The sequence below is a fragment of the Anolis carolinensis genome, chromosome 1, assembly GCF_035594765.1.
Source record: "Anolis carolinensis isolate JA03-04 chromosome 1, rAnoCar3.1.pri, whole genome shotgun sequence".
In the NCBI taxonomy this organism is placed as follows: Eukaryota; Metazoa; Chordata; class Lepidosauria; order Squamata; family Dactyloidae; genus Anolis; species Anolis carolinensis.
This window is the reverse complement of record NC_085841.1, coordinates 244,179,899-244,205,395: the sequence shown is the minus strand read 5'-3', so window position 1 is coordinate 244,205,395 and position 25,497 is coordinate 244,179,899. Positions and strand designations below refer to the sequence as shown.

At 39.8% G+C, this 25,497-nt stretch overlaps 1 protein-coding gene and 1 long non-coding RNA gene across 2 annotated transcripts; one reads left to right on the top strand and one right to left on the bottom strand.

Moving 5' to 3' along the window:
- Positions 1 to 2,543: 2,543 nt before the first annotated feature.
- pecr (peroxisomal trans-2-enoyl-CoA reductase) lies at positions 2,544 to 25,462 on the bottom strand. The gene is made up of 8 exons (XM_003226087.4): positions 25,272 to 25,462; positions 17,756 to 17,889; positions 10,615 to 10,780; positions 10,330 to 10,411; positions 9,679 to 9,775; positions 6,906 to 7,013; positions 4,514 to 4,625; positions 2,544 to 3,094 (listed from the first exon to the last, which is right to left on the bottom strand). Exons 1-8 carry the CDS (start codon positions 25,387 to 25,389, stop codon positions 3,006 to 3,008), a joined length of 906 nt encoding a protein of 301 aa, XP_003226135.1. The 5' UTR covers positions 25,390 to 25,462; the 3' UTR covers positions 2,544 to 3,005.
- Positions 10,778 to 23,324, top strand: LOC134295303 (uncharacterized). The gene is made up of 2 exons (XR_010001834.1): positions 10,778 to 17,288; positions 22,823 to 23,324. It is a non-coding gene; the product is annotated as an uncharacterized LOC134295303 (long non-coding RNA).
- Positions 25,463 to 25,497: the final 35 nt, after the last annotated feature.

Genomic DNA, 25,497 nt, shown 5'->3' with positions numbered 1-25,497 from the left:
TTTAACAATTTAGCACCATTATTATTATTTATTGAAAACATCGACTACAAAAATGCGTTGCATAATCCAGAACGTTGGATAAGCAGGTGTTGGATAAGTGAGACTCTACTGTATATCTGCATGTATTAAAGTTCAGAAGAGCAACTGTCCCTGCAGTCCTTGGCCTATTTCTGTAGGCGCCTCTCACTTTCTTTCTTGGGTATCATTTTCAAATGTTTGCGCAAACCCGGAATATCACTCCTTTCTGACATGCGTGTCTTTTTAAAAGTTTCTTAGCTCTATCTACTCTTGGCCAGCGACTTTCTTCCGCATTGTGTTAGCGACGCTGGCCAAGGCGATAGCCGCTCCACTTGTAGCCACGGACAAGTCCAGGCGCATGCGCAGCTTCTATAGCGTCTCCGCTTTCTGTACGGACGAGTGGTGGCGCATGCGCAGCTTCTATAGCGTCTCCGCTTTTGTACGAAAGCTGGCGCATGCGCAGTTTCTTCACTTTCTACTTTTCATGTCAGGCGCTGGGGAGGGAGGAAGATACAGGGTTTTTCTTCACTGTAGAATGAATGCAGTTTGGCACCATTTAAATTGCCATTGCTCCATGCTACAGAATCCCGAGAGCTGTAGTTTTACAGTGTCTTTAGCCTTCTCTGCCAACAAACTACAAATCTGTGATTCCAAAGCAGTGATGTATGGCTGTTCCAAGTGGTGCCAAACTGCAGTAATTCTACTGTGTAGATGCGCCCAGAGTGGTAGCCAAAAGTATGTATTAAATATACTTGATGTAATCGGTATGGTTATTTAGTTTTTATTAACAAGGATTCCATTGACAGCTTAAAGAAACCACTTTTGCTGTATAATACATTGTGGCATAACAGATACAGGTTGAATTGCTTTTATCCAAAATACTTGGATTTTTTCATATTCTGTATTTACATATAGAGTCTTGCTTATCCAACCTTTGCTTATCTAATGTTCTGTATTATCCATAAATACAGTAATTACTACATAACATTACTGTGTATGGCACTGCCTTTTCTGTCGATTTGTTGTAAAACACGATGTTTTGGTGCTTAATTTTAAAAATTGTAACATAATTTGATGTTTAATAAACTTCCTTAATCCCTCCTTATTATCCAACATTTTCGCTTATCCAACATTCTGCCAGCCCGTTTGTGTTGGATAAGCGAGACTCTACTGTATGTACATCATGAGATATCCTGAAGATGGGATCTGTCTAAACAGGAAAATGGTGTTTCATATATCCTTATGAACATAGCCTGAAGATAATTTTGTATACAGGATTTTTAATAGCGTGCATGAAGCAATATTTTCTACATCAGAAAGCAAAGGAGTCACTCTCAGCTACATATGTTGATATTTTTTGGAATATTGTGGGTTTCCAGACAAAGGATGCTCAACCTGTACTGAATTTTAAAACTTCTATTTGTTGTGTGTAAACAATTCACCCGAAATCGGAAACATGCATTTGAATATTCACACATGGCTCCAAGAGGTTTTGAACTCTGCACTGTATGAGAAACTGTTGCTGAACAATAAGGTATGTCAAAAAGGAAACCAGTATGAACAGGTTTGTAAAAAATGTTTTCTATGTATTGACCGTCTGAAGAAAAACAGACTTTGGACAATTGCATTACATGGCAAGAAATTTTGGAAAAACTTACTGATAACATAACCTTTTGGCAATACCCTTAAAGATACTCCTGACCAGTTGGACTTTGGCAGAAGCTTAATAGTACATTTGTAACATCTAGGTGTGTATCCACACTGCAGAATTAATAGAGTTTGAAATCACTTTAACTGCCATAGCTCAGTGCTATGGAATCCTGGAACTTGTAGGCTGGTAAGGCACCAGTATTGTTTAACAGAATTCAAAGACCTTGTAAAACTAAAGCTTCAGTGATTCCATAGCACTGAGCTATTGGAGCTAAAAATAGTGTCACACTGCATTAATTATCCACCGTAGATGCACCCAGAATCTTGTTCCTACAGCCTTTCAATCTGCAAGTGCCTTGCATTTAGCACAATTGTTACATTTCCTCCTTTTTTGGCAAATTTTAGGAAAGCTTTCTTCCCCCTAAATCAGTGGTTCTCAACCTGTGGCTTCCCAGGTGTTTTGGCCTACAACTCCAAGAATTCCCAGCCAGTTTGCCAGCTGTTACGATTTCTGGGAGTTAAAGGCCAAAACATCTGGTTGAGGACCACTGACCTAAATAATTGGCGCTAAACCAATGCAACCTGTAAACCTATTAAATTAAACATTACCTTTCTTGGTCAACACTAAGAAACTCTTATCTCATAAAATTATATGACAGAGGGAAACGTAGTCACAATTCTCTTCACAGGTAAAGATAGAGGTATTTCTCCTTATCTCAAATTGAAAAAATAAAGAGTTCATTGATTTAGCAGTCTGCAGAAATTGTGAGCTACAACTGAGATCATTCCAAGCTGACATGGCTCAGTACGGCGCAGACAGTGTCTACAAGCTTCATAAGAGACCTTCTCATTCAACATCGAAATTTGAACACAGATTTAAGTAATCAGTTTATTGTACATTAACATCCTTCAACTTTAGTTCAGGCACGCACTGGAGTAATTAGTGCAAAGCAATCAGAGAGCACAGGGTAACAAACTGTAGACCTTTGGCCTTAATCTCTTGAATTCCTTGCCATTAGAACATGTTCTAAATAACTTTGTTGTTAAAGCAGGAAGAGTTTAAATTGAAAACAGAATGTCATGAGGGGCATATTTTTGCTTCCCAGATCCAATGTAATAACAGCACGTTAACAAATGGTGATGCTTTGGACAACTGTCCTGAGACAAAATTTGCACCAGGCATTTATTATAAAAACTAAAGTACATCTGTTATAAAAACAAAAGTACAGGGTTTGTATCCCAATAAAGCAGAGTTCCTTATGAAAAGTTATAGTTTATTACAGAAAGGCACTTCTTTGTTGACAAGAATGGAAAGGGACTAACCCCAGTTTATTGATTTATAGTTTTGACAGAGGTTTTCCTGAAAACATTCTTTTCAGTGCTTCCCAATTGTCTCCATCTGGAGCAGCTGGCCACCTGTTATGATCTATAAAAAAGCATAAAACACACTTTGTTATTTTGGAATGCAAACCGCTATTACATCTTAAAGTAACAGCTTTTTTAAAGCAAAAAAAATGCTTCCTTCAACTAAGATTTAAGAACAGTAGGCTGAAATTATTTGTTGAATGCCTGAGGATGTGTTAGATTGACTAAAGTATATATATTTTTTCAAGAATGAAGGTTAGTTTAACACAAATGATCGAAGAGGATTGCGTAGTCATGGGGCGGGGGAGGCAACACTGGGTGAGAGTGCAACCAAAAACTAGAGGAAGAGTCAAGAAATTGAAGAAAGCACAAAAGCACATGCTTTCTGAAATGTCTCTAAAGAGTCAGCCCTCTACTTTCATGGGGTTAAGGGCTCAGAATCCCTGCAAAAGAAGGATCGTAAATATCTCTAGGCCCCTCCAAATCACATTTCACACACACAATGTAGTTGTTGGGGTAGCTGGACCTGTCCATGTACATATTGCCTCACTTACTTACTCACTCACATAAGCAGGAGCGGAAAGCAGGAGCAAAAAAAGGGGCGAAGGGGAAACCCACCCCCATATCCCCTCCCACCTTCAAGAATGAAAATTTTATACAACTCTCTCCCTTCTGCCCCATCCCTTTCCTCCTTCCTAAATTCTGGGTCAATAATGTCTCCAGGAATGTTACTGATCTCAAAAACAAGTTTGTCAAGGGACTTTGCTGCAATAAATAATAATAAAAAAACTTTATTTATAACCCGCCCTCTCTCCTTGAAGGGAGAGAGGGTGGCAGCTTTTGGGTGAGGATTGATATCACATGCATTCACATGTTGCCCTTCCCTGAACCATTAAATGGTTTGTTTAATATGCCATCCTAACAGGAGATCCTGGCTTGTTGCCAAACAAACTAGGATTCCCAATCAAGAACAAATACTGGGTTTGGATCTTAGCTTCGTTGGTCATGCTAGTAGGAAAAGTGGGAGGAATTGGGCAGCACACACCAGAATACAACTTTTTCACAGTAGGCCAGGGTTCTCCAAAATCCTGACATGTTATTCCATTGCAACATAGTCCATATTTAAACATACTGAAGAACTATGGGTGCCCCAATGCACATCTGTTTTTAGTAGGAAAAAAATTAAATTTTGAGTCACTTATAAAAAGAAGACAATAAAGTTCTACACTGCAAAAAAACAAGAATTCTCAGCCACTCTCAGAAATAAAATGGGATTTGAAAAAGTTGGTCACAACTTTAGAGGTTATGATGCCTTGATGGAAAGGCTATTTTAAAAGAAAACTGGAGAGAGACAGGTTTCTATGCCAGTTTCCATGTATCACACTACCAAAAAGTTTACTCTTTGAAAACAATGCTTGTTCTTTAATGAAATGCTTTGAATATTTCAATGGTTATCTTACTTTAAGAATACTGTGTTTACCTGGAACTTCCCAGGGAGAACTATATAAGCTCTGTCCACCATCAATCTTCACTGTTTCTCCAGTTATAAAGGAGGCAGCTGGAGAAAGCAGGAAGCACACCAAAGGAGATACCTTGAAAAGACATTTATTCACTATTAGATCTACAACTTAGTGTCAGCTACATCATACTTCTTCCATAAGTGAAAGTGGCTCTTTACATATTCAATAAATGTTTGTGGTGCAAGAGTGTGGTTGAAGAGTCACACTCCATCATGTTCCAACATGTTTTGATGGCATTTTGCCACATGCAAGGATTCAGAAATAGAAAAGTACAATTCATGAATGTAACAATGACCTTTGTCCTTACCAGTGTTTCTTAAATATACCAAAATATTCCTGCTTATCGGCAGGGGTGGCCCATGAGGTCTTTTCCAACCCTATGATTTTATGATTCTAAGAGCCAGCCATGCACAGTCATCGAAGTCTAAAATATTATACCAACATTGCGTATTTGGTAAAATCCACGTAATCTCAAACTAACTGAAGGATCTAGAAATATCAGTTGTAACACCTGTCAATTTGAGATCTCTTCTTAAATGGAGGATTTTTCAGATTTAATTTACAGAATAGTGACAAAATTATGCAAAGAAGTTGCATCTTCCCTAGCATTTAACGTATTTGGCAATGGAAATATACCTCTAGCACCAAGTGAATTGTAATACTAAATGCTATGCAGACAATACTGAATGCTATATAGGCTGAGTGAGTGTTATGGATACACAGAACATAAGAGAGAATTACTATGACAGAATGGTAAAATACAAGAGCTCCCTTCATCTTAGCTTTAAGAAAACACATTGTATGAAAATTCTTTATTCTCTCTGTAGCACTTATGCATGTGTGAGGATGGATGACTGTAAATCTAGGTTACATGCAATGTAACCTACATGCAATAATAGGCAATGACCAGGCAGCTATTGGTAAGGCACATCACTGAAGGATACCTCAGACTTGACAATGTTTACACAGCATAAGAAGCGGAGCTTCTAGGATCTTAGTACAATGTTTTTATGTTTTTGCGGATAACCTTGGGGGCTTGAGGCCCAGGGAATTTTAATGGTATATGTTGTATTTATTAAGCTTGTTGTACATGGGTTTTGTAATATGTTTTGTTCATCTGTTTTATTTGGGGTTATGATGTTGTGATTTGTGTCATATAATTTGTTGTTTTAACCATTGTTTGCTGCTTTGAGCCCCACCCATGGGAGAAAAGCGGGATATAAATAATAATAATAATAATAATAATAGGTTGGGCAAAGGGACTTTTAAAAATATAATGATCCCCATATACATGAAGGATATGTTCCAATACACACACATATGCACACTGATACCTGAAACCATGGATAATACTGAATCCTATATTTTTACTATACTTGGGCCAGAAACTTAGAACAGATTGCACTAGAGGACATAGGTCCATAAACATAGGTAGATGAAATCATGGAAGTTGAGTATATGGAAAAAAGAAGTCATACTGTAGAGTATATCATATCTCCAAAAAATTTGCTAGAATTTTTGAGCACCTTGTCTTGCAAGTTGTTGGGATTCAACAAAGCTCTACAGAAGAAAAATAGCCCTCATGATGGGAAATGGATAGATCTATAAATAGGGCTTAGAAAGTTTGTAGGGAAGCCCATCCCTTGGCTCACCCTTTCCATCTGTCCTGCCGTCATCTTTGATGTTTAGACTGTTATACCCCCTTTTCAACTTTTCAGCCCCCATCCTGGAATTTCCCATTTCCTTTGATCTCACAGAATGAGCTTAGCCTAACTAGAGGTAGGATATGAGTCTCTTTTTCTATCAGCCATATAGTTCTCTTAAATAAAGCTTTTTGTAATTTTAGTTTTGCTCCTCCTGATATGCTCTTCTCTCTGCTAACGAAATAGATGTATATTTTATTTTGTTTCACAATGTTGTAGTTTCCTCTTTCCAGTGCTATGGCACAAGTTCCCCACAGTAATATATATATTTCCACATATATACACTTAGCAGCATTTGGAAGTAATGCATTCAAAAGTAACAGCGTTATTGGGCCATACTGTTATTTCATTTTACAAAATTGTCATGACAGAGTTGCATATCATCTTAAATATAATAAATTTCAGTCAACATTATTTGTGATTACTTTTCCTATGTGAAATATCACGCCAACAACCGTCTTTATCACAGATCAAGAATTCCAAACGGAGAGAGTCTTAAATGCACTTGGCCAACCTCTTGCATCAATAAGTATCTTCCACTATAAGTCTGGACTCAACTGGGGACTAATCAAGTCTTGTGAAGATTTGGAAAATGGCCCAGAATGTCCCTCAGTGCCAAAAGACCACATTTCCATTAATGGCACTATACCTCTTCAGGAAGTCCTAATCTCTTTGCAGGGATCTTTTCAGCATATCGTTTGAACATTTCTTCACCATCTTTGTAATTTGCAACAGCAGTCTCTGAAAATATCACTCCCTGAAATGAAAGGTTCATAGTAAGATTCCATCATTGTATTTTACAATAATATAAACTACAACTATTTATTCATATATCAGAACAATATTATGCACATATTGACTACTCTAAAAACTGAACATGGGTTTATCTAAGAGTTTACACAATCAAAGCTAACTCTCCACTGCTGAATGTTGGTAGGAATCTCTGCTATTATCCACAAACATTTGTACTTACCTGAATTGACTTGCATTAATTTACCAGTAAACAGAGTTTCACTGTGCCACAGCTCCCAATACCAATACGTATTCGTGTGGTACAGGATTCAACAGAAGACCGTTTAAAGAAAAATAAGAACGAACAATCCACAATGTAAATTATGGATCTAATCTGTTAGCTATGAATATCAGGTGTATTTTTGTGAAAAACCTTCTAAGAGTAGGCAAAAGAGGAACACACTGATCACAGGGCAAAGTTTGGTATCCTACGTCATTTCTTCCAGTTTCCCATGACAAGATGACAGTTTTAGCACTTATTCATTACAAAATAGTCATCATATTTAGACTTTAAACTGCTCTTTCATTTATTTGAATGCAATTAATATTTAATACCACTTTTGAAAGCACTAGTTGTTTGCCAAAAATTGAAAGCTGCCTTGAATGTGACAGGAGCCAAAAACTTATTAAGAGTAATTTGTAAAATGTTTATTGTTGTATGCTTCCAAATCATTTCCAACCCTAAGGCTAACCAATCATGGGGTTTTCATGGAATGATTTGTTTGGAGCAGGGTTGCCTTTGCCTTCCTCTGAGGCTGAGAAAGCGTAGCTTGCCCAAGGCCACCCCCCATGGGTCTCCATGGCTGGGCAAAGATTCAAACACTAGTCACCAGAACTGTAGTTCAATGTCAAGCCACTGCACCAGAATTTTTGCATGCGGAGTAACATTCATTTTTTTTCATGAATGTGTTTTGGTGCTTTTAGGGAACTGGAATATTGTTGGCAATTTAGTGATGTGAATTCATAGGTAAGGTAAAGGTTTTCCCCAACATTAAGTCTAGTCATGTCCGACTGAGAGTTGGTGCTCATCTCCATTTCTAAGCCGAAGAGCCGCCGTTGTCCGTAGATGCCTCCAAGGTCATGTGGCCGGCATGACTGCATGGAGAGCCGTTACCTTCCCGCCAGAGCAGTACCTATTGGTCTACTCACATTTGCATGTTTTCGAACTTCTAGGTTGGCAGAAACTGGGTTGACAGCAGGAGCTTACCCCGCTCCCTGGATTCAAACTGCTGACTTTTCGATCAGCAAGATCAGCAGCTCAGCAGTTTAACCAACTGCACGACCAATTCATAGAATCATAAAAATTACAGAGCTGTAGGGGCCTTGTGAGCCATCATAGCCAACCTCCTGCTGAGTGCAGGATCAACAGCTAAATTAATCCCAGCAAATAGCTGTTGAGCCTTTTTTTAAGACATCAAGAGAAGGATTCAGTGTGATTTATTGTCAAACTAGCATATATACCTGGTGTTGTCAGGTTTATTTTGTGTCTCTTTCTTTTCTTTTTTCTTTCCTTTTCCTCATATATCTTCTTCCTCTCTCTTATCTTCCTTTCATTCCTTCTCCCCTTGCTTTTCCTCATATACCTTTCTTCATTTGTTTCCTTTCCCTTCTCTTCCGTTTTTTCCCTTCCCTTTTTGTCCCATTCCTTTATCTTCCGTTTTTTCTCTTTCTTCCCTTCCCTTTCACTTTTCTTCTGTCGTCTAGTGTTTTCTTCAAAGTCACAGTCTCTCTGCCTCAGAGCAAGGCACAGGCACATATGCACACCCACACACCTTTCATAATATACATCTTCGCCAAACTGCTTATTTGCTTATGGGGTGGATGTCCCAACTGTGGTCTTCGGGGCTGTGTTGTAGACCTCGTGGTGCAGTCTTTTTGTCTTCCAGTAGCTCATTCATTCTATTGATATACTAGCCTCCTGTTGTTGCATCTGAGCACCGGATACATCAATATCTAGGGACCAGTAGCTACTCTTTTTTATCTATATACTGCCATTGTTTTACTTTTGAGGACCCTCACCTCAAAATAGGTTGGATTTTGTGGTTGAAACTCCACAATTACTTTAAGTTGGGTAATGAAGGGTATATGTGCCAGGTTTGGTCCAGATCTATCAAGCTGTGTAGGAACACATACTTTTATATTTAGAAATAAATATGTGTTCATAGTTTAGGTTACTTGTTTTTAATTTAATGATACTTCTGAGTGTTATCTCCAAAATGCTTCACAAGCTCCAGTTACACTGTACTTCCAGAGTGATTTGGATAGCATAGGGAAGATTTAACACCCCTGTGGTGTTTGTTTTGTTGTCTGTGCCCGTTCAGAAGATTTCACCTCACTTTCTGTTCCTGTGATATTTGGATTTCGAAAATGTGGCTTGTTGTGGAAACAATGATGGGAGAAAAAGCTTCAGTTGAGACATCTTTTCCTCCTGATAGCTATTTCTGGAGTGAATTTCCCATCTGAGGGGTAGTTTTCTCTCATTTCCTGTTGTCTCACTTCCGTTCTTAATTATGAGTTGTTTGTAAGTCAGACATTTGCCTGTATTGTCACATAAAAGTTTGACAGTTACCCTGTGTATTTGGCCCTACTCTCTTAGGCACCAAAGTTTATCATATATTTCCATCACCTACCGGAGAAACTGCATTAATTCTCACTCCAGCATGGGCCCATTCAATGGCTAAACTTTTAGTCAGGTTATCAACTGCAGCTCTTGCTGCACCAGTATGCCTGTAAAAAAAGGAAATAAAAAGATGGTATCAGCTTCTGTCAGCAGAGTAGCCTTGGATTACAATGGGAACTATGGTAGATTCATAAAGACTGGATGTTGTATCTACATCCAGTCAAAATGCAATGCCAGTCAAAAGAATTATCCCAAAACCCTGGGTCAACATATCCAGAGGTCAATGTAAGGACCATACCTTAACTCTTACCAAAAAAGACACTATCTCTGAATAGAGTAACAAAGTGCAAGAGTTTCATCCATCCTAGAAGAACCTAAAAGATGCACTGACTCCCTCTACTTTCTCTAACACAGTGCCTTTTTGAATACCATATTTCTATGGCTAAGTATCAGATCAAGGCAGTCAAGTTTTGGGTATTTACTATCCCAAAAGGAATACTTTTTATCCCAGCGGATCATCTGCAAACGCACTTATTCAGAGCTCCAGTTCATTTCAGTGCCCTTAATATATACACAACTATTTGTAAAGACAGCAACTAAAATAAAAGAAAAAATAGGAAAAGAGGAAAAGAAATTTAGGTATCACCAACAACAGCCTTACGACATGCCAGGAAACCCTTTCCACATATCGGCCACAATGTTAACAATTGCACCTCCATGGTCTTGCATCCAAGCATTGTACACTGTATAGAAACAGAAAAGAAAAATAAGTAGTCATGAATATTTTTACATTCAGAAATAGATATTTTTCAGTAGACAGAACAATCAGGTGCACTGATTGAAATCTTGGTGTATTAGTGGCTTTAAGAAATTAGACAAAATCAATTGTGAAGGCCATGGAAATAAAATAAGTCTAATAAATCTGGACATTTACATTACTGATTACCTGCTTTACAGCAGTAGAAGGTCCCAGTCAAGTTGGTGTCAATCACAGCATGCCAGCCTTTTGAACTGATTGCTTCTGCTGGACTAGGAAATTGGCCTCCCCCATTATTGACCAAGAAATCTATCCTGCCGTGAAGATCCAACGTTGATTTCACCAGTGCTTCTACCTACAAGAATGAAGTTGGGTTGACAAGACTGCATGTAGTAACCTTTAGTATCAGCTATTCTTACATTTTTCCAGCATCAAAGTATTTACAGTAAATTCTCAGTACAACAATGCTCCTTAAACTATTTGATGGCAAAGCCTCTAACTGTCCGAATTTGTATGGGACAGTCCTGATCAATCATTTCACTTTTTCAGTTGCTTTTAAAGTTCCAGTTTCTCTCTCTTCCTCCCACTTTCTCTTTGTTCTCAGCATGCTTCAGTTGCTGCAAAACGAGTACACAGTTTGCACACAATCAATTGGGGTTGGAGAGGAGAAAAGGGGCAGAATTTAACCTTCCCAATAGACACAGGGAAGACTGCAGCCTTTCTTAGCTTGTGTGTTCTTTCTTATTAACAGCTTTTGCCATCATGACCTTGTGTGTTTCACCTCATATTGGAGAATATGGGACTTGCAGCAGTTTATCCTATTGTTCTGGGGACTGACACCATATTTCTGACAACTATTTCTTTCTTTCCTGGAAACTTGCCACAGATGGGCAGCCAATAGCTCCCAGACTGGCACTGGTCCCTAGACCATCACTTTAAGAAGTATTGATATATACAGCACATCAGACAGTGTTTAACACAAGAGCCTTTGTTGTTCTGGGACCGTATATGAGCACAGTCACTGTTCTGGATCTCTGTCTCAGAATTCAGTGTATTTGCAGAGGGATTTGTACCAGATGATTGTAAGTTTGCTCTCAAATGTTATTTACCCAAAATAAAGCTTTGTAATGCAGGGCAGAAAGGGTCTGCAGAGAGCTGATAGAGTACTGAATAATTCACTTTGATCAAGGCAGAAACAGTACAAAGCTGTATCTAAATCCCCAAGGGTTAATATTTGAAAGGAAAGAGATGTAGATAATGAATTGCCAACCAAGCCATTTATTTTAACAACTTTTAAACTATTAGTTTATTTAAAAACCATTAGCATTTCACGCATTAAGCCATGCAATTTAACACCCTATTCCCTTGGCCTTTTAAAAAGAAATCCTGTGCATGATTACCTCACGGTAAGCAAAAAAGAAGGGGGGGGGGGGAATCCATTTGTCAAACAAGAATGAACTTGCAGTCCCATGAGCCTGTTTTCCATGTTTTCCCCCTAAATAATTCACTGTCAACAGGACTGCAGCTTCTGTTTTTGTTCCTGGGTTTAATAGCAAACCTGCTGCAAGTACAGTAATAGAAAGGATTTTCTCAGCAGGGACTACTGTAGATCAAGGGTGTATAGAAGTGGGAAAGGCCTAGCTATTCAAATATACAAAGTCCATACCAGTTTCCTTTTTATCAGACATTGCATGTCACCCTATGTTTCAACCCTGCTATAAGGACTATGGACCTTAGAATCATAGAATCATAGAATAGTAGAGTTGGAAGAGACCTCATGAGCCATCCAGTTCAACCCCCTGCCAAGAAGCAGGAAATCGCATTCAAAGCACCCCCGACAGATGGCCATCCAGCCTCTGCTTAAAAGCCTCCAAAGATGGGAGCCTCCACCACAGTCCGGGGGAGAAAGTTCCACTGCCAAACAGCTCTCACAGTGAGGAAATTCTTCCTGATGTTCAGGTGGAATCTCCTTTCCTGTAGTTTGAAGCCATTGTTCCGCATCCTAGTCTCCAGGGCAGCAGAAAACAAGCTTGCTCCCTCCTCCCTATGACTTCCCTTCACGTATTTGTACATGGCTATCATGTCTCCTCTCAGCCTTCTCTTCTGCAGGCTAAACATGCCTAGTTCTTTAAGCTGCTCCTCATAGGGCTTGTTCTCCAGACACTTGATCATTTTAGTTGCCTTCCTCTGGACGCTTTCCAGCTTGTCAACATCTCCCTTCAATTGCGGTGCCCAGAACTGGTCACAGTATTCCAGGTGTGGTCTGACCAAGACAGAATAGAGGGGTAGCATGACTTCCCTGGATCTAGATGCTATACCCCTATTTATGCAGGCCAGAATCCCGTTGGCTTTTTTAGCAGCCGCATCACATTGTAGTCTCATATTTAACTTGTTGTCCATGAGGACTCCAAGATCTTTTTCACATGTACTGCTGTCGAGCCAGGAGTCCCCCATTCTGTATCTTTGCATTCCATTTTTTCTGCCGAAGTGAAGTATCTTGCACTTGTCCCTGTTGAACTTCATTTTGTTAGTTTCGGCCCATCTCTCTAGTCTATCAAGATCGTTTTGAATTCTGCTCCTGTCTTCTGGAGTGTTAGCTATCCCTCCCAGTTTAGTGTCATCTGCAAACTTGATAAATCACAACTTAGATCCCACACTATAAAACATAGATGGAACTTGTGGAGTTCTCTGGGTGCTGCAAGCAGCCACAGACTTTCCTGGGCAGGGATAAGATAAGCACCATCACCCAGGCAATGGTAAATTTCCAATTAGTTTGCTGCAATGCATTTGAGGCTGTCCTTGTATTTTAATAACTCCCATATTTTATTTTATTTTAATGTTTATATACTTTAGATTTTAATTCATACAATTTTAATTTGTTAGCCATTTTGAGTCTCCTCGAGAAAGAGAAAGCACAATGCAAATACAATATTTGTATAAATATAGCTGCCTGAGAACTGTAGTTTGTTGGAGAGGCCCTCCTCTGTGCCCCATCCGTCAGAACAATGCACTGTGAGAAGATATGGAAGAAGCCTTTCTCTGCTATGACATACCCAGAAACACAATTTGTATTAATGTCATTCCAGTACCAAATCAAAACAAGGCTTTTCATTAACACCTTTGGGGACTCACTGATAACTGCTTCCATATGCTTTAAGTCTTTCAATATTATTGTTGTTTAAACCTTTTTTAATTGATTTTTTTTGTACAGCTGCCCTCAGGTCCTTGGATATAAGGTGGAGTATACAGGTATTTTTAATGCAATGGATGTATTTCTGGGCATTATTTTTTTAACAGAAAATGTGGTACCAGAGGAAGACACATGGAAACAACAGGGATAGATTTCTATACCACAAAAAACAAGAGAAGTTCAACAAGTTTATAAAATAGTTATTCAAAACTATTTGCAAGGAGACATCTTTAAGCTGTGTATGAAAGCTCTGCAGCCCATTTAAACAGTGTAGCTCTGCTCCTAAAGCATCCCAAGAAAGGCAATTCTCTTTCTGTCGTCAGAAAAATTGTGGTCCAGGGAGTCTAGACAGGCAAAGGGCTACAAACACAACTCTAAGGGCCACACTCTGTCCCATGCCCTAATCTATACAATAAATGAGTGGATACACTAAGAGTAAAGGCAGAGGCAAGGTACCACTGAACACCAGATATTTTAGACAGTTGGAATTACATTCATAGCTTCCTTTCAAGCTTTTCAGAAATGCCTTCCATTAATAATAAAAATTCTTTATATCCCATCATTTCAGGTTTTAGTAACCACCATTAGTATCATCAACAGTACAGATTGAGAATCCCTTATCTAAAGTTCTGAAATCCAAAATACTACAACATTCAGAATTGTCCACATGGGTGGCTGACATAGTGACACCTTCGCTTTCTGATGGTTCAATGTACACATTGTTTCCTGCATAAAATTATTACCTATGGTATAAAGTTGCCTTCAGGATATGTGTGTATGAATACATGGCCTTTAAAGGAGGTCAGAATCATTACAGGACAGATGAGAACAGCAGACCCTTTGGATGGTGGAGCTACACAGAACTGGAAGCAGAATCTATGTGTCTGCTTCTGCCTTGGTTTTAGGAACCATCACAGAGCCACCTGATGGTAGATCATCTTGTAAATTCCTGGATAATTCAAATGGATAGCATTTGGAAGTGGCCTTCCAGTGCCTCCCTTTCCTCCTTGGAAGTTATAATCCAAATGTCAATGCTTTATTCAGTCACTTTCTTTGGAGTCAGTATTTATGGGGCTCTCTCTTCTTCCTACCTGCCAATTTTCACATAAGCTAAGGAGTTAACAAGTTCTCATTTTCATGCTTTTTTTACACCCAGAAAATCATCAGGTTAGAGATGACTGCTTTCTAAAAACCGCTGTTTATTCATTAGTATTTGCTAACATGGTACACATTTTGTTGATCTGGCCTATAATTCCTATCACTCCTTTAAAACCAGAAAGTGTGGTAGGGAAGGCTCACCAGTATTCAATAAGCATGGGGTGCTCATCCTCTTACTACAGTTGCATACATCAGATAAAACCTATGGGGTGGGGGAAGGATGAAATAAAATTGAGGTCATCTTCATGCATGACAGCCTCCAATAGCCCCATGTTTTCCTTTCTTGGGAAAGATGGGGAACTGGCTGGCTAAATGCGCATGCTACAGAGAGCAGTAGATACTATAATGCAGCATCAGTGTCTTTTAAACAGAGGAAACCGGCAGGCTATGCATAGTCTAGAAGCCCTGTGCCAAACAAGTAGAATTATTTATGGCACAATAGTGGAAAAGAACACTTTGTTAGCAGGCAAGGAGGCCCTTGGGTATACAGATGAACACTCTGCAACTTGCATTCAATAAGTGATTCTCTAGATGCATTATGCGAGTCTCCTTTGGCATATCACTTGAGGAAACTGAAGAACTCTAGAAATCCATTCATTGTGTGCATATACACACATATAAAACAAATGTGCATTTGAAGAACATAACATTATAGCAGAGCATGAAAAGTTACTGACCATGCTGTGTGGGAGTTGCTGAAGCGAATTTTCAAAGAAGTAACTTTTTACTGGAATTGATTAAAAGAAGGAGCATTATTTATCTTTATAGAAGGAGACTATTTCGAGACCTACCTTAATGAAGACAGGTTAAAAAGTGGTATGACAACTCTGTCCCTGATTAAATGTGGAATATTACTGCCTTATCCCAAATCAGACCACACTGGTTCATTCTGGCAGCATACAAGGCACCTGACTATTGGTTGTTCTCTCTTTCAGTAAAAAATATTCATCAGGAAATGACAGAGATTGAAATGGGGATCCTATGCACAATTGGGAATTGTCTGCAACTAGCAAAACCTGCTTGATCATAAGTTAACAGAATAACAGAAGAAACCAGTATGTATTCCATGAACAAGCATAGCTATCTTACAGCAGGTCAGTTCCCACCTAAAGTTAAAGCATAATTTAATGCTATATAGACATGCCTGGAAAAACAAAACAAACAACACAAGAAGTCTGTATAGTTCTCTTTCTTATTGCACAGCTTACTTTTCTATGAATCAAATATCATGATTTAAAACCAAAACGAATACAGTGTTCTCTTGCTACTTCACAGTTCACTTTTTGCGCCCTCAGTGTTTTGCGGGTTTTTAATAAACACTAAAATAATAGTATAAATCATAAAATAATATAAATCCCTTATAAATCCTTCCTTCTACTTCCTTCCTAAGGAGAAGCCTAAGGAAGGGAGAGAAAAGGAGGCTGAAGCAACTTTGTTTTTGCCTCACAAGGCAGCAGCGGCAGCGGCGGCAGCAGGAGTGCACATGCGCCTGCTTGAGAGGTGAAGAGGGGACATAGATGCTACTTGCAAACACCACAAATATAGCGTCCCTACTTTTCGCAGGTGGTCCTGGAACGTAACCCCCGCGATAAGTGAGGGATCATTGTATATCAGTCTGACATTCCTCATACAGTAACAGGAACTTGGTTTATTATGGCCAAACCGAAGCCTCTGACCATATGCCAGTGGAGGTGAAAAGTCTGGTGCTTCACTCAGCCATATAGCACTGAATTGTGGCTGAACATTATGCAAGTCAGTCCACTGTATTCATCTAATAAAGAACAAACACATCTTACTTCAGTTTTGTTGCACTCTAGCCCAGGAAAGACCGTCTTTCCACCCAGCACCACACAGAGTCCAGTATGAGCTAATTACAGCAATTTATTTACAAAAAGCATATACAAAAGGAAAAATTGGCATTTCTCAAAAAGCAGTGGAAAAGGTGCTATGAAATAAAAAACACAAGATCAATAGTCCAAGATAGCAAGGTACATGAAATGAGGAGCATAGGCAAACATCCATAAGCATCATGAGTCCCCTTCGGGGTGAGAAGGGCGGAATATAAATGCTGTAAATAAATAAATAATAAATAAAACAGGAACTTTTCCAAGGCAAAACAATTCCAGGAACAAAGGCAAACTTGAGAGCTAAACATGAACTTGATATTAATGCAACATTGACTGCTCTGAAGAGACCAAAAAAAACCCCACTCAATTTAAGCTCAAACCTGACCAGGAAGCCATGAGGTCATCCCTTCGGCACCTGGGTTTCAATGAAGTTTCTCACAAAGTCTTTCTGACTTTCTAATTAATCTTTCCTTTGCTCTCTATGAACTCTGAAGGACGAGAAAGCTGAGAAGGCCAATTCTCAAGAGAAACTGAATCCCAAACATCCTCTATCTCTTCTCCCTCTTCTGCAGCTGTCGACCCTGCAATTCTGCCTTATCACATGCAGACTCAGTGAAAAATCCATCACTCCCCTCATACTCTGAGGCAGAATCCCCAGCATCTTACTGGTGAGCCCCAACAAGTTTCATAAAACAGTAAAAGTTTCTTATTGTCACACAATATTTGAAACATAATCAAACATAAGTCAAAGTCACTTATTGCAGCTGCACTTTTAAATGGCTTTTTAATTTAAGAAAAGAGGTATCAGCTAATACATGTATGTGTGTATGCCTTCAAGTTGATTTATGGTGACACCATGACGTTCATTGTCTTTTCTTAGATAAGAAATACTCAGAGGTAGTTTTGCAAGTTCATTTCTCTGAAGTACATGCCCTGATATGTGTTATTTAATAGAAACAAATCTGTAACTTTTCCATTATACACCAGACAACAGGTTTTTAATTGGTTGTAACTATTTTTAATACAGTTAACATTTAATTCTATTTTAAAGTTTGTACATTTTTAGGTTTCAAAATATATTCTACTGGTTTTGCTGCAAGCCACTTTGAGTATCGAAAGTAAATGTGTTATTTACCTCCTCTTCTTTGCGAATGTTGCACTGTAAAGGGGTCACCTGGGCAGGGTTTGAGGATGGGATTTTGGCAGCCAGCTCTTTTGCTGCGGCTTTTAATCTGTCAAGTTTGCGAGAGGCTATGACTACATTACAACCTGTCGAGACAAAATCAGATGAATATTGGACATAAACAGCAGTTGCGTGATGCTTTAGGGTAGGATTACAGATTGCATATAGATTGAGATAAGCTTCATCATCGTTTTCCAAACCATCAAACACTCTCAGCAACTTTGGAAATTCACAAACATGGCTGGATCACAGGGTTGCTGTATGTATTCCGGGCTATATGGCCATGTTCTAGAAGTATTCTCTCCTGACGTTTCTCCCACATCTATGGCAGGCATCCTCAGAGGTTGTGAGGCATGGAGAAACTAGGCAAGGAAGGTTAATATATATCTGTGGAGAGTCCAGGGTGAGAGAAGAGTTCTTTGTCATTTGGAAGTCAGCGTGAATGTTGCAGTTAATCACCTTAATTAGCATTGGAAAGGTTTGTCTCTTGCCTGGAGGGCATCCTTTGTTCAGAGTCATTAGCCATCCCTAATGAACAAAGGATGCCCTCCAGGCAGGAGAGAATACTTCTAGAACATGGCCATACAGCCCGGAATACATACAACAACCCTGTGATCCCGGCCATGAAAGCCTTCGACAACACATGGCTGGATCAGATCAAAAGGCTTCTGTAACCAGATACTAGGAGCCTCCAGTGGCCTAGGGGATAAGAGCCTCGTGACTTGAAGGTTGGGTTGCTGACCTGAAGGCTGCCAGGTTCGAATCCCACCCGGGGAGAGTGTGGATGAGCTCCCTCTATCAGCTCCAGCTCCATGCGAGGACATAAGCCTCCCACAAGGATGGTAAAAACATCAAAACATCCGGGCGTCCCCTGGGCAACGTCCTTGCAGACGGCCAATTCTATCACTCCAGAAGCAATGCCGGTTGCTCCTGACATGAAACCCACCCCCCAAAAAAAACAAAACAAAACAAAACCAGATACTTTGTTTGGAAACTGCATGTTCTCAACTCATTGACTTTTTTTTCCGTGTCAGGAGCGACTTGAGAAACTGCAAGTCGCTTCTGGTGTGAGAGAATTGGCCGTCTGCGAGGACGTTGCCCAGGGGACGCCCAGATGTTTTGATGTTTTTTACCATGCTTGTGGGAGGCTTCTCTCATGTCCACGCATGGAGCTGGAGCTGATAGAGGGAGCTCATCTGCGCTCTCCCCGGGTGGGATTTGAACCTGGCAGCTTCAGGTCAGCAACCCAACCTTCAAGTTACAAGGCTTTAATCCACTACGGCACCGGGGGCTCAACTCATTGACTGAAAAAATACCTGATAACTATTTCCAGAGCCCATGGGAGAATTTGATTGATAGGGCATGAAACTAGCTTAGGTGCCAACAAAGAAAGTGATTGGATCCTTTTGCCACATTGACTGAGCAGGGCATTTTGTCTCTGAGGTCTAGCCCATTTGATGAAATACAAAAATCGATCCCATACCATCTTATTTTCAAGGAATTGCACAAAAGTAGCCCTTTCAAAGGAATGCTTAAATGTTTTGATACACCAAAAACTGCATCAGTTGTGCTTTGCCATCCTAAATTGGTGTACAGGTTAAAGTGGGCTTATCTTGTGCCACATAGCATTCAGTGGCAAAGAAGCTCTCATCTTTAGTTAAGGATTTCACATGGCTTTCATTCTGCAAAGTACAAATCAAGTCTTTAATTTTTTACCATCTGCCCAAATTAACACAAAAGCAAAATGGACTCCCATTCCCTGATGTGATCAATTCATGCTGGTAGACTTTGAGAATCATTATATTGTTCAAACACACAACATAAGTGTGTTCATGCTGCCAAAATGCCAGTTATCCATCAGCCCTGAGTTCAGCTTTAAACACAGAGTTCACAATCTGTCTTGTCAGAACAAAAGGCATAAGGGAATTTAATGAAGCTCCTCTTTAAAAAAACATGTTATGCCTTTCCAGCTCTTCTGGTTTTTTTGGCCTCAAAATGCCTCTAGATGGGCAGTAAGGCAGCAAAATACAGCAAGAATATCCCTTAGCAAGCACTTGAGGACAAAACAAGTTTTTTTAAAACTTTTTTTGCATGACCAGATGTAGCCTTTCCAGATCTCCTGGGGGATTAACACAGTCCTTTGAGCCTTCTGCAAATGTCCACTCTTGAACTAGCTAGAAGTTTCTTTTAACAGCATTGATATTGGTAGGATATTAGGATTCTATTCTAGATGACTCCAATGTAGTAGTGGGTATATCTACACTGCAGTATGAGTGTAGTTTGAGGCACTTTAACTACCATAGTTCAAAGCTATGGAATTCTTGGAGTTGCAGTTTGATGAGGCACCAGCACTCATTGGGAGAGAACGCTAAGGACTATAATACTACACCTCCCAGGATCCCATGGCAATTAAAGTTAAAACTGCATTCATTCAACAGTGTAGATGCACCTACAACAGGCAAAGTAGCTGCCTTCCAAATCACTTACTGAGAATAAACAGATAACAAAATAAAAAGAAAGGGAAGCAAGCAGATAATCCTGCCTCACTAGCTATTCCCAACATTTTTTTAAAATAGTATATATCTGGCAAACGAAATAAAAACCGTAAGGCAAGGTGGGCTGACAAAAGACTCCTTGGTGTATGTTGGGAAAAGCTTTTCAGCAAACTATAAAAGTTCTAAATGTTTTTGATACTTGTGCAAAATTTACCCTTCCAGTTATTTTTTATTTTGTGTTTGTATCATTTTCAGTTTTGAATAAAAAGGTTACCGAAATAAGTCAAATTGCACACTTCTGCAGTCTAGGACTCAATCCCTATTCTTTTCATGCTGTTTCTGACTCTGGTATCAAAGTTTCTGTTAAATAAGTAATGGCTGGGGACACCTGAACATTGTCAACTAAAGTATAATATTAGAACAGAGATTAATACAAAACATTAATTCTGTAAATGAATTACAGGCAGTCCCCAAGTTACAAACAAGATAGGTTCTGTAGGTTTGTTTTTAAGTTGAATTTTATGTAAGTTGGAACAGGTATATTTTTAAAGTGTAAATCCAGCCTAAATAAATACATAAATAAGCTTTGAATAGCATAGGGAAGGGTTAACACCCCCGTGGTGTTTGTTTTGCTGTTTGTGCCCCTGTTCAGAAGATTTTTCCTCACTTTCTGTCCCTGTGATCATTGGATTTCAAAAAATTAGCTTGTTATGGGAACAAGAATTGGTGAGAAAGTTGAGGCACCTTTTCCCCATTATAACTCTTCCTGTTGTCTTACCCTTGTTCTTAATTATGCGTCTTTTTTGGATGTGTGTAACTTGGGGGCTGCCTGTACAAGATATTGGCAGAACAACAGCCTATCAAAATACAGTAAAGCATGAGCAACAATGGCTTTCTAGACATTTTATGCATAACAATTTCTATTAGTGAGTTGCTGTGAGTTTTCCGGGCTGTATGGTCATGCTCCAAAAGAAAGAATGCTTCTGGAACATGGCCATACAGCCCGGAAAACTTATAACAACCCAGTAATTCCAGCCATGAAAGCCTTCAACAACACAATTCCTATTAGATCTAGCTATCATAGCCAACTGTTACCTCTTAAATAAAAAAAAGCTTTTGTTGTATAAAAGTAGTACAGTGAAATCATACAAATAACTTAATCATTTTGTTTCTTCTGAAAACAGAGATGCCATAACATTCTAAATTTTCCTCTTTACTGAGTTCAACCCCCATGCCTCCTTTACAAACAACTGCAAAAACCATCTATTGGTTCTAACAGTATCACATATTAAACAGCAAAAACAAGCACACACACACACTTTAGATCCAAGGAAGATCTAAGGTTTCTCCATGTTCATTACAGCAACAATTTGTAGAACCAGCTTAATGAGATACTTCAGAGAAACATGTGATAGATCCACGTATTTTGCAATTTGAGCAATTGAGTTGTCTCATCACTCATAAAAGTTGCACCTGCCTACAGATTCAGCAATGTTATAGGTGGCCCACATTGTAAAGGCAAATCTCAACTGAGTCACTGTGCAAATGAGTAATAACCAGCCAACACAATAGAATTCAAATGTTATTTCAATATCCCACTATGTAGGAAATAATCTATCATATACCCCAGGTTATTGGTATCTGTTGGAATTTGGTTCCAGGACACCACACAAATATACGAAAATCCATGGATGCTCAGGTCCCATTATAGATGCATAAGGATAAAATGGTGTCCTTATATAAAACATCAAAAATCAAGGCTGGGTTTTGGGATTTTTTCTTAATATTTTCAAGCTCTGGATGGTTGAATCCATGGATACTGAATCTATGGATACAAAGGGCCTGTACACTTGTTAAGGAAGGTTAAAATGCAGCTTTCAAATAAGGACACCATTTGTCATTTGATATGCAAACATTTCCAGAATGCTCATCTTTTGAAATTGCCATATTCTCCATTCCCCGTCCCCATGCCATACTAGTATTTTGTGTCAATACATCTGGAGCGTGGAAGGTGTTCACCAAATCCATCTGATTTTGGAAGCTAAGCAGGGTTAGTCCTAGTTAGTACTTGGTTGGTTTACCACAGTAAATATTTCATATTACAGTAGAGTCTCACTTATCCAACATTCTCTTATCCAATGTTCTGGATTATCCAACACAGTTGGCCTTTTAGTAGTCAGTGTTTTTGTTAGTCAATGTTTTCAATACATTGTGATGTTTTGGTGCTAAATTCGTAAATACAGTAATTACTACATAGCATTACCGTGCACTGAACTACTTTTTCTGTCAAATTTGTTGTATAACATGATGTTTTGGTGCTGAATTTGTAAAATCACAACCTAATTTGATGTTTAATAGGCGTTTCCTTAATGCCTCCTTATTATCCAACATATTCGCTTATCCAACGTTTTGCCGGCCCGTTTATGTTGGATAAGTGAGACTCTACTGTATATTGTTTAGCTTTGGATAAGGGAAGGGTTAACAAACTTGTGATATTTGTTTTGCTGTTTGTGCCCCTGTTCAGATTTCACCAGTTTCTGTTCCTGCGATAATTGGATTTTGAAAAAAATGGCTTGTTGTGGATACAAGGATTGGTGACAAAGCTTCAGTGGAGACACCTTTTCCCATGAAAATATTTTCTGGAGTGAATTTCCTTTCTTAGGACATAAATTCAAATCATTGTATTCAATGGCAATGGAGACTTTTTCATGCACAACTTCTTGTCCCCATCCCCATGGTGTTTTTGAGAGTCTGTAGAATCTGTTGTCTCACCCTTGTTCTTAACTATGAGTCATTTGTAAGTAGGATGTTTGTAACTCAGGGATTGCCTGAACAGCTGAAACGTTTCTATGCTGTAAACACTGCATGTTGTTGCTAACGATTCGTGTAAATATCTAGGCGATGTTCAGAAACCTAAAACTATTTCTAAAATTTTCATGACCCCAACATTGAGCTAATGGGACCCCATTTGGGGCCAGGACCCACAGTGTAGCAGTGTTGTAGAATATATTTCACAGAAAGAAACCGGAAAACCACTTCCGAGTCTTCCTTATCTAAGAAAATAATATGAAATCCATGGGATTGACATAAATTGACAGGTGACCTGAAAACACACACACGTGTGGTAGATGTTAATGGACAAAGTTCAAGATTCAAACCCTGTTGAAAGTTCACTAGATTTTACATCGGGAAGAGTGAGAATGAGGACCCTGACAAGTTGCAGAACAAAACTGCATTACGTGGCAGTGTAGATGGGGACGCAGAAAACGTTTTTCTCTTAGTTACTTTGAAGGCTATCATTACACATACCCACACTTTTTATGCAAATTGGTCTTCTCTGAAATCCCAGGTTTGCACCCACATGCCTTCAGCCTCTCATATGACAGTATTGCCAAAACAACATATTTTTCCTTCACTAAAATCATCCCACAACTTTAGTCTATAAGGAACGTTTTCTCCATAGATTTCTTTTGATGCCCCATCTCAGTATGTGCAAATCCTCCATAAAATGGGAAGACTCGTGTCATTAAATACAGTAGGAGTGACACCTGTCTGATTTCTTTCCCAAATCAGGTCTCCCGTTTTGTGCCTTCAAGTTGTTTTTGAAGTCCCTTCCACACAGCTGAATAAAATCCCACATTATCTGCTTTGAACTGGGATATATGGCAGTGTGGACTCAAACCTAGTTCAAAGCAGATATTGTGGGGTTTACTGCCTTTATATTCTGTCTTATATGGCTGTGTGGAAGAACCCCCAGAATATCAAGGCAGACAATCCACAATATCTGCTTTGAACTGAATTACCCAAAGCCCCTTACACACAGCTGAATAAAATCTGAATTAATATCTGCTTTGAACTGGGAGATATGGCAGTGTGGACTCAGAAAACCCAGTTCAAAACAAATATTGTGGGTTATTCTGCCTTGATATTGTGGGTTGTACGGCTGTGTGGAAGGGCCCTAAGTCAGGGCGACCCAAAGGCAAACTTGCCACAAGGTTTTCTGTGCCCCCCCCTTTGTGTCAGGATCAACTTGAGAAACTGCAAGTAGCTTATGGTGTGAGAGAATTGGCCGTCTGCAAGGACGTTGCCCAGGGAACGCCCAGATATTTGATATTTTATCATCTTGTGGGAGGCTTCTCTCATGTCCCCGCATGGGGAGCTAAAGCTGACAGATGGGAACTCACACCGCTCCCTGGATTTGAACTGCCCACCTGTTGGTCAGCAGTCCTGCAGACACAAAGGTTTAACCCATTGTGCCACCGGGGCTCTGCAGCTCAGGGCCCTTCCACACAGCCCTATATCCCAGGATAGCAAGGCAGAAAATTCCACATTATCTGAGCGTGGACTCAGATAACCTAGTTCAAAGCAGATATTGTGAGATTTTCTGCCTTGATATTTTGTGGAAGGGCCCTGAGACAGTGTGACTCATCCCAGAGTCGATCAGGACTCGAACCCTGCACACTTGAATCAAACCCAAAGGAGACATTCAGACCCCACAAAAAATGGGAAACCGCACCTGTTAAATTTTTGTCAGATTGGGTGCATCTACTGCAGTTTGACACCAATTTAGCTGCCATGGCTCAATACTATGAAATCATGGGGTTTGTAGTTTGGTGAGGCAACAGAAAAGGCTAAAAAGCCGTTGCAGAGCAATGGCACTGAACCATGGCAGTTAAAGTGGTGTCAAACTGAATCCATTCCACCATGTAGATAAGGCTTGGGTAAACTTGGGCCCAGGTGTTTCGGACTCCAACTCCCACCATTCCTCACAGCCTCAGGCCCCTTCCTTTTCCCCCTCAGCCGCTTAAGCGGCTGAGGGGGAAAAGGAAAGGGCCTGAGGCTGTGAGGAATGGTGGGAGTTGGAGTCCGAAACACCTGGAAGGAGGGCCCAAGTTAGGCCAGGCCTGGAGTAGATGCACCCGAAGTCCCTACTTGGTTTTTTCCCTTCTCTCCGCCTGCTGTTTGTCCCCCACCGAGTTGTAAGAGGCCGGCGGTGATAGCCCTTCCGATGCCGGTGCCTCCTCCGGTCACGATGGCCACATGGTTGCGGAATAAGCCGGCCGTCAAGACGCTGCCTCCACCACAAGCCATTCCGGATCCAGCAGTAAACAAAACTCCAAGGCGCCTGAAGCAGCAGGGTCACGTGACGGCCCGCCCGCCTCTTTCTCCCCCCTCCCCTTGGGATTCCAGCCACCCCCA

Bases quoted from the DNA above. Each gene is read 5' to 3' on its own strand.
- pecr (XM_003226087.4), bottom strand. From the start codon at position 25,389: ATGGCTTGTGGTGGAGGCAGCGTCTTGACGGCCGGCTTATTCCGCAAC. The intron at 17,890-25,271 runs GTGGGGGACAAA...TTGTCTCGACAG, and splicing joins CGCCGGCCTCTTACAACTCG to GTTGTAATGTAGTCATAGCC. The intron at 10,412-10,614 runs GTAATCAGTAAT...GTTTCTATACAG, and splicing joins CTTCTACTGCTGTAAAGCAG to TGTACAATGCTTGGATGCAA.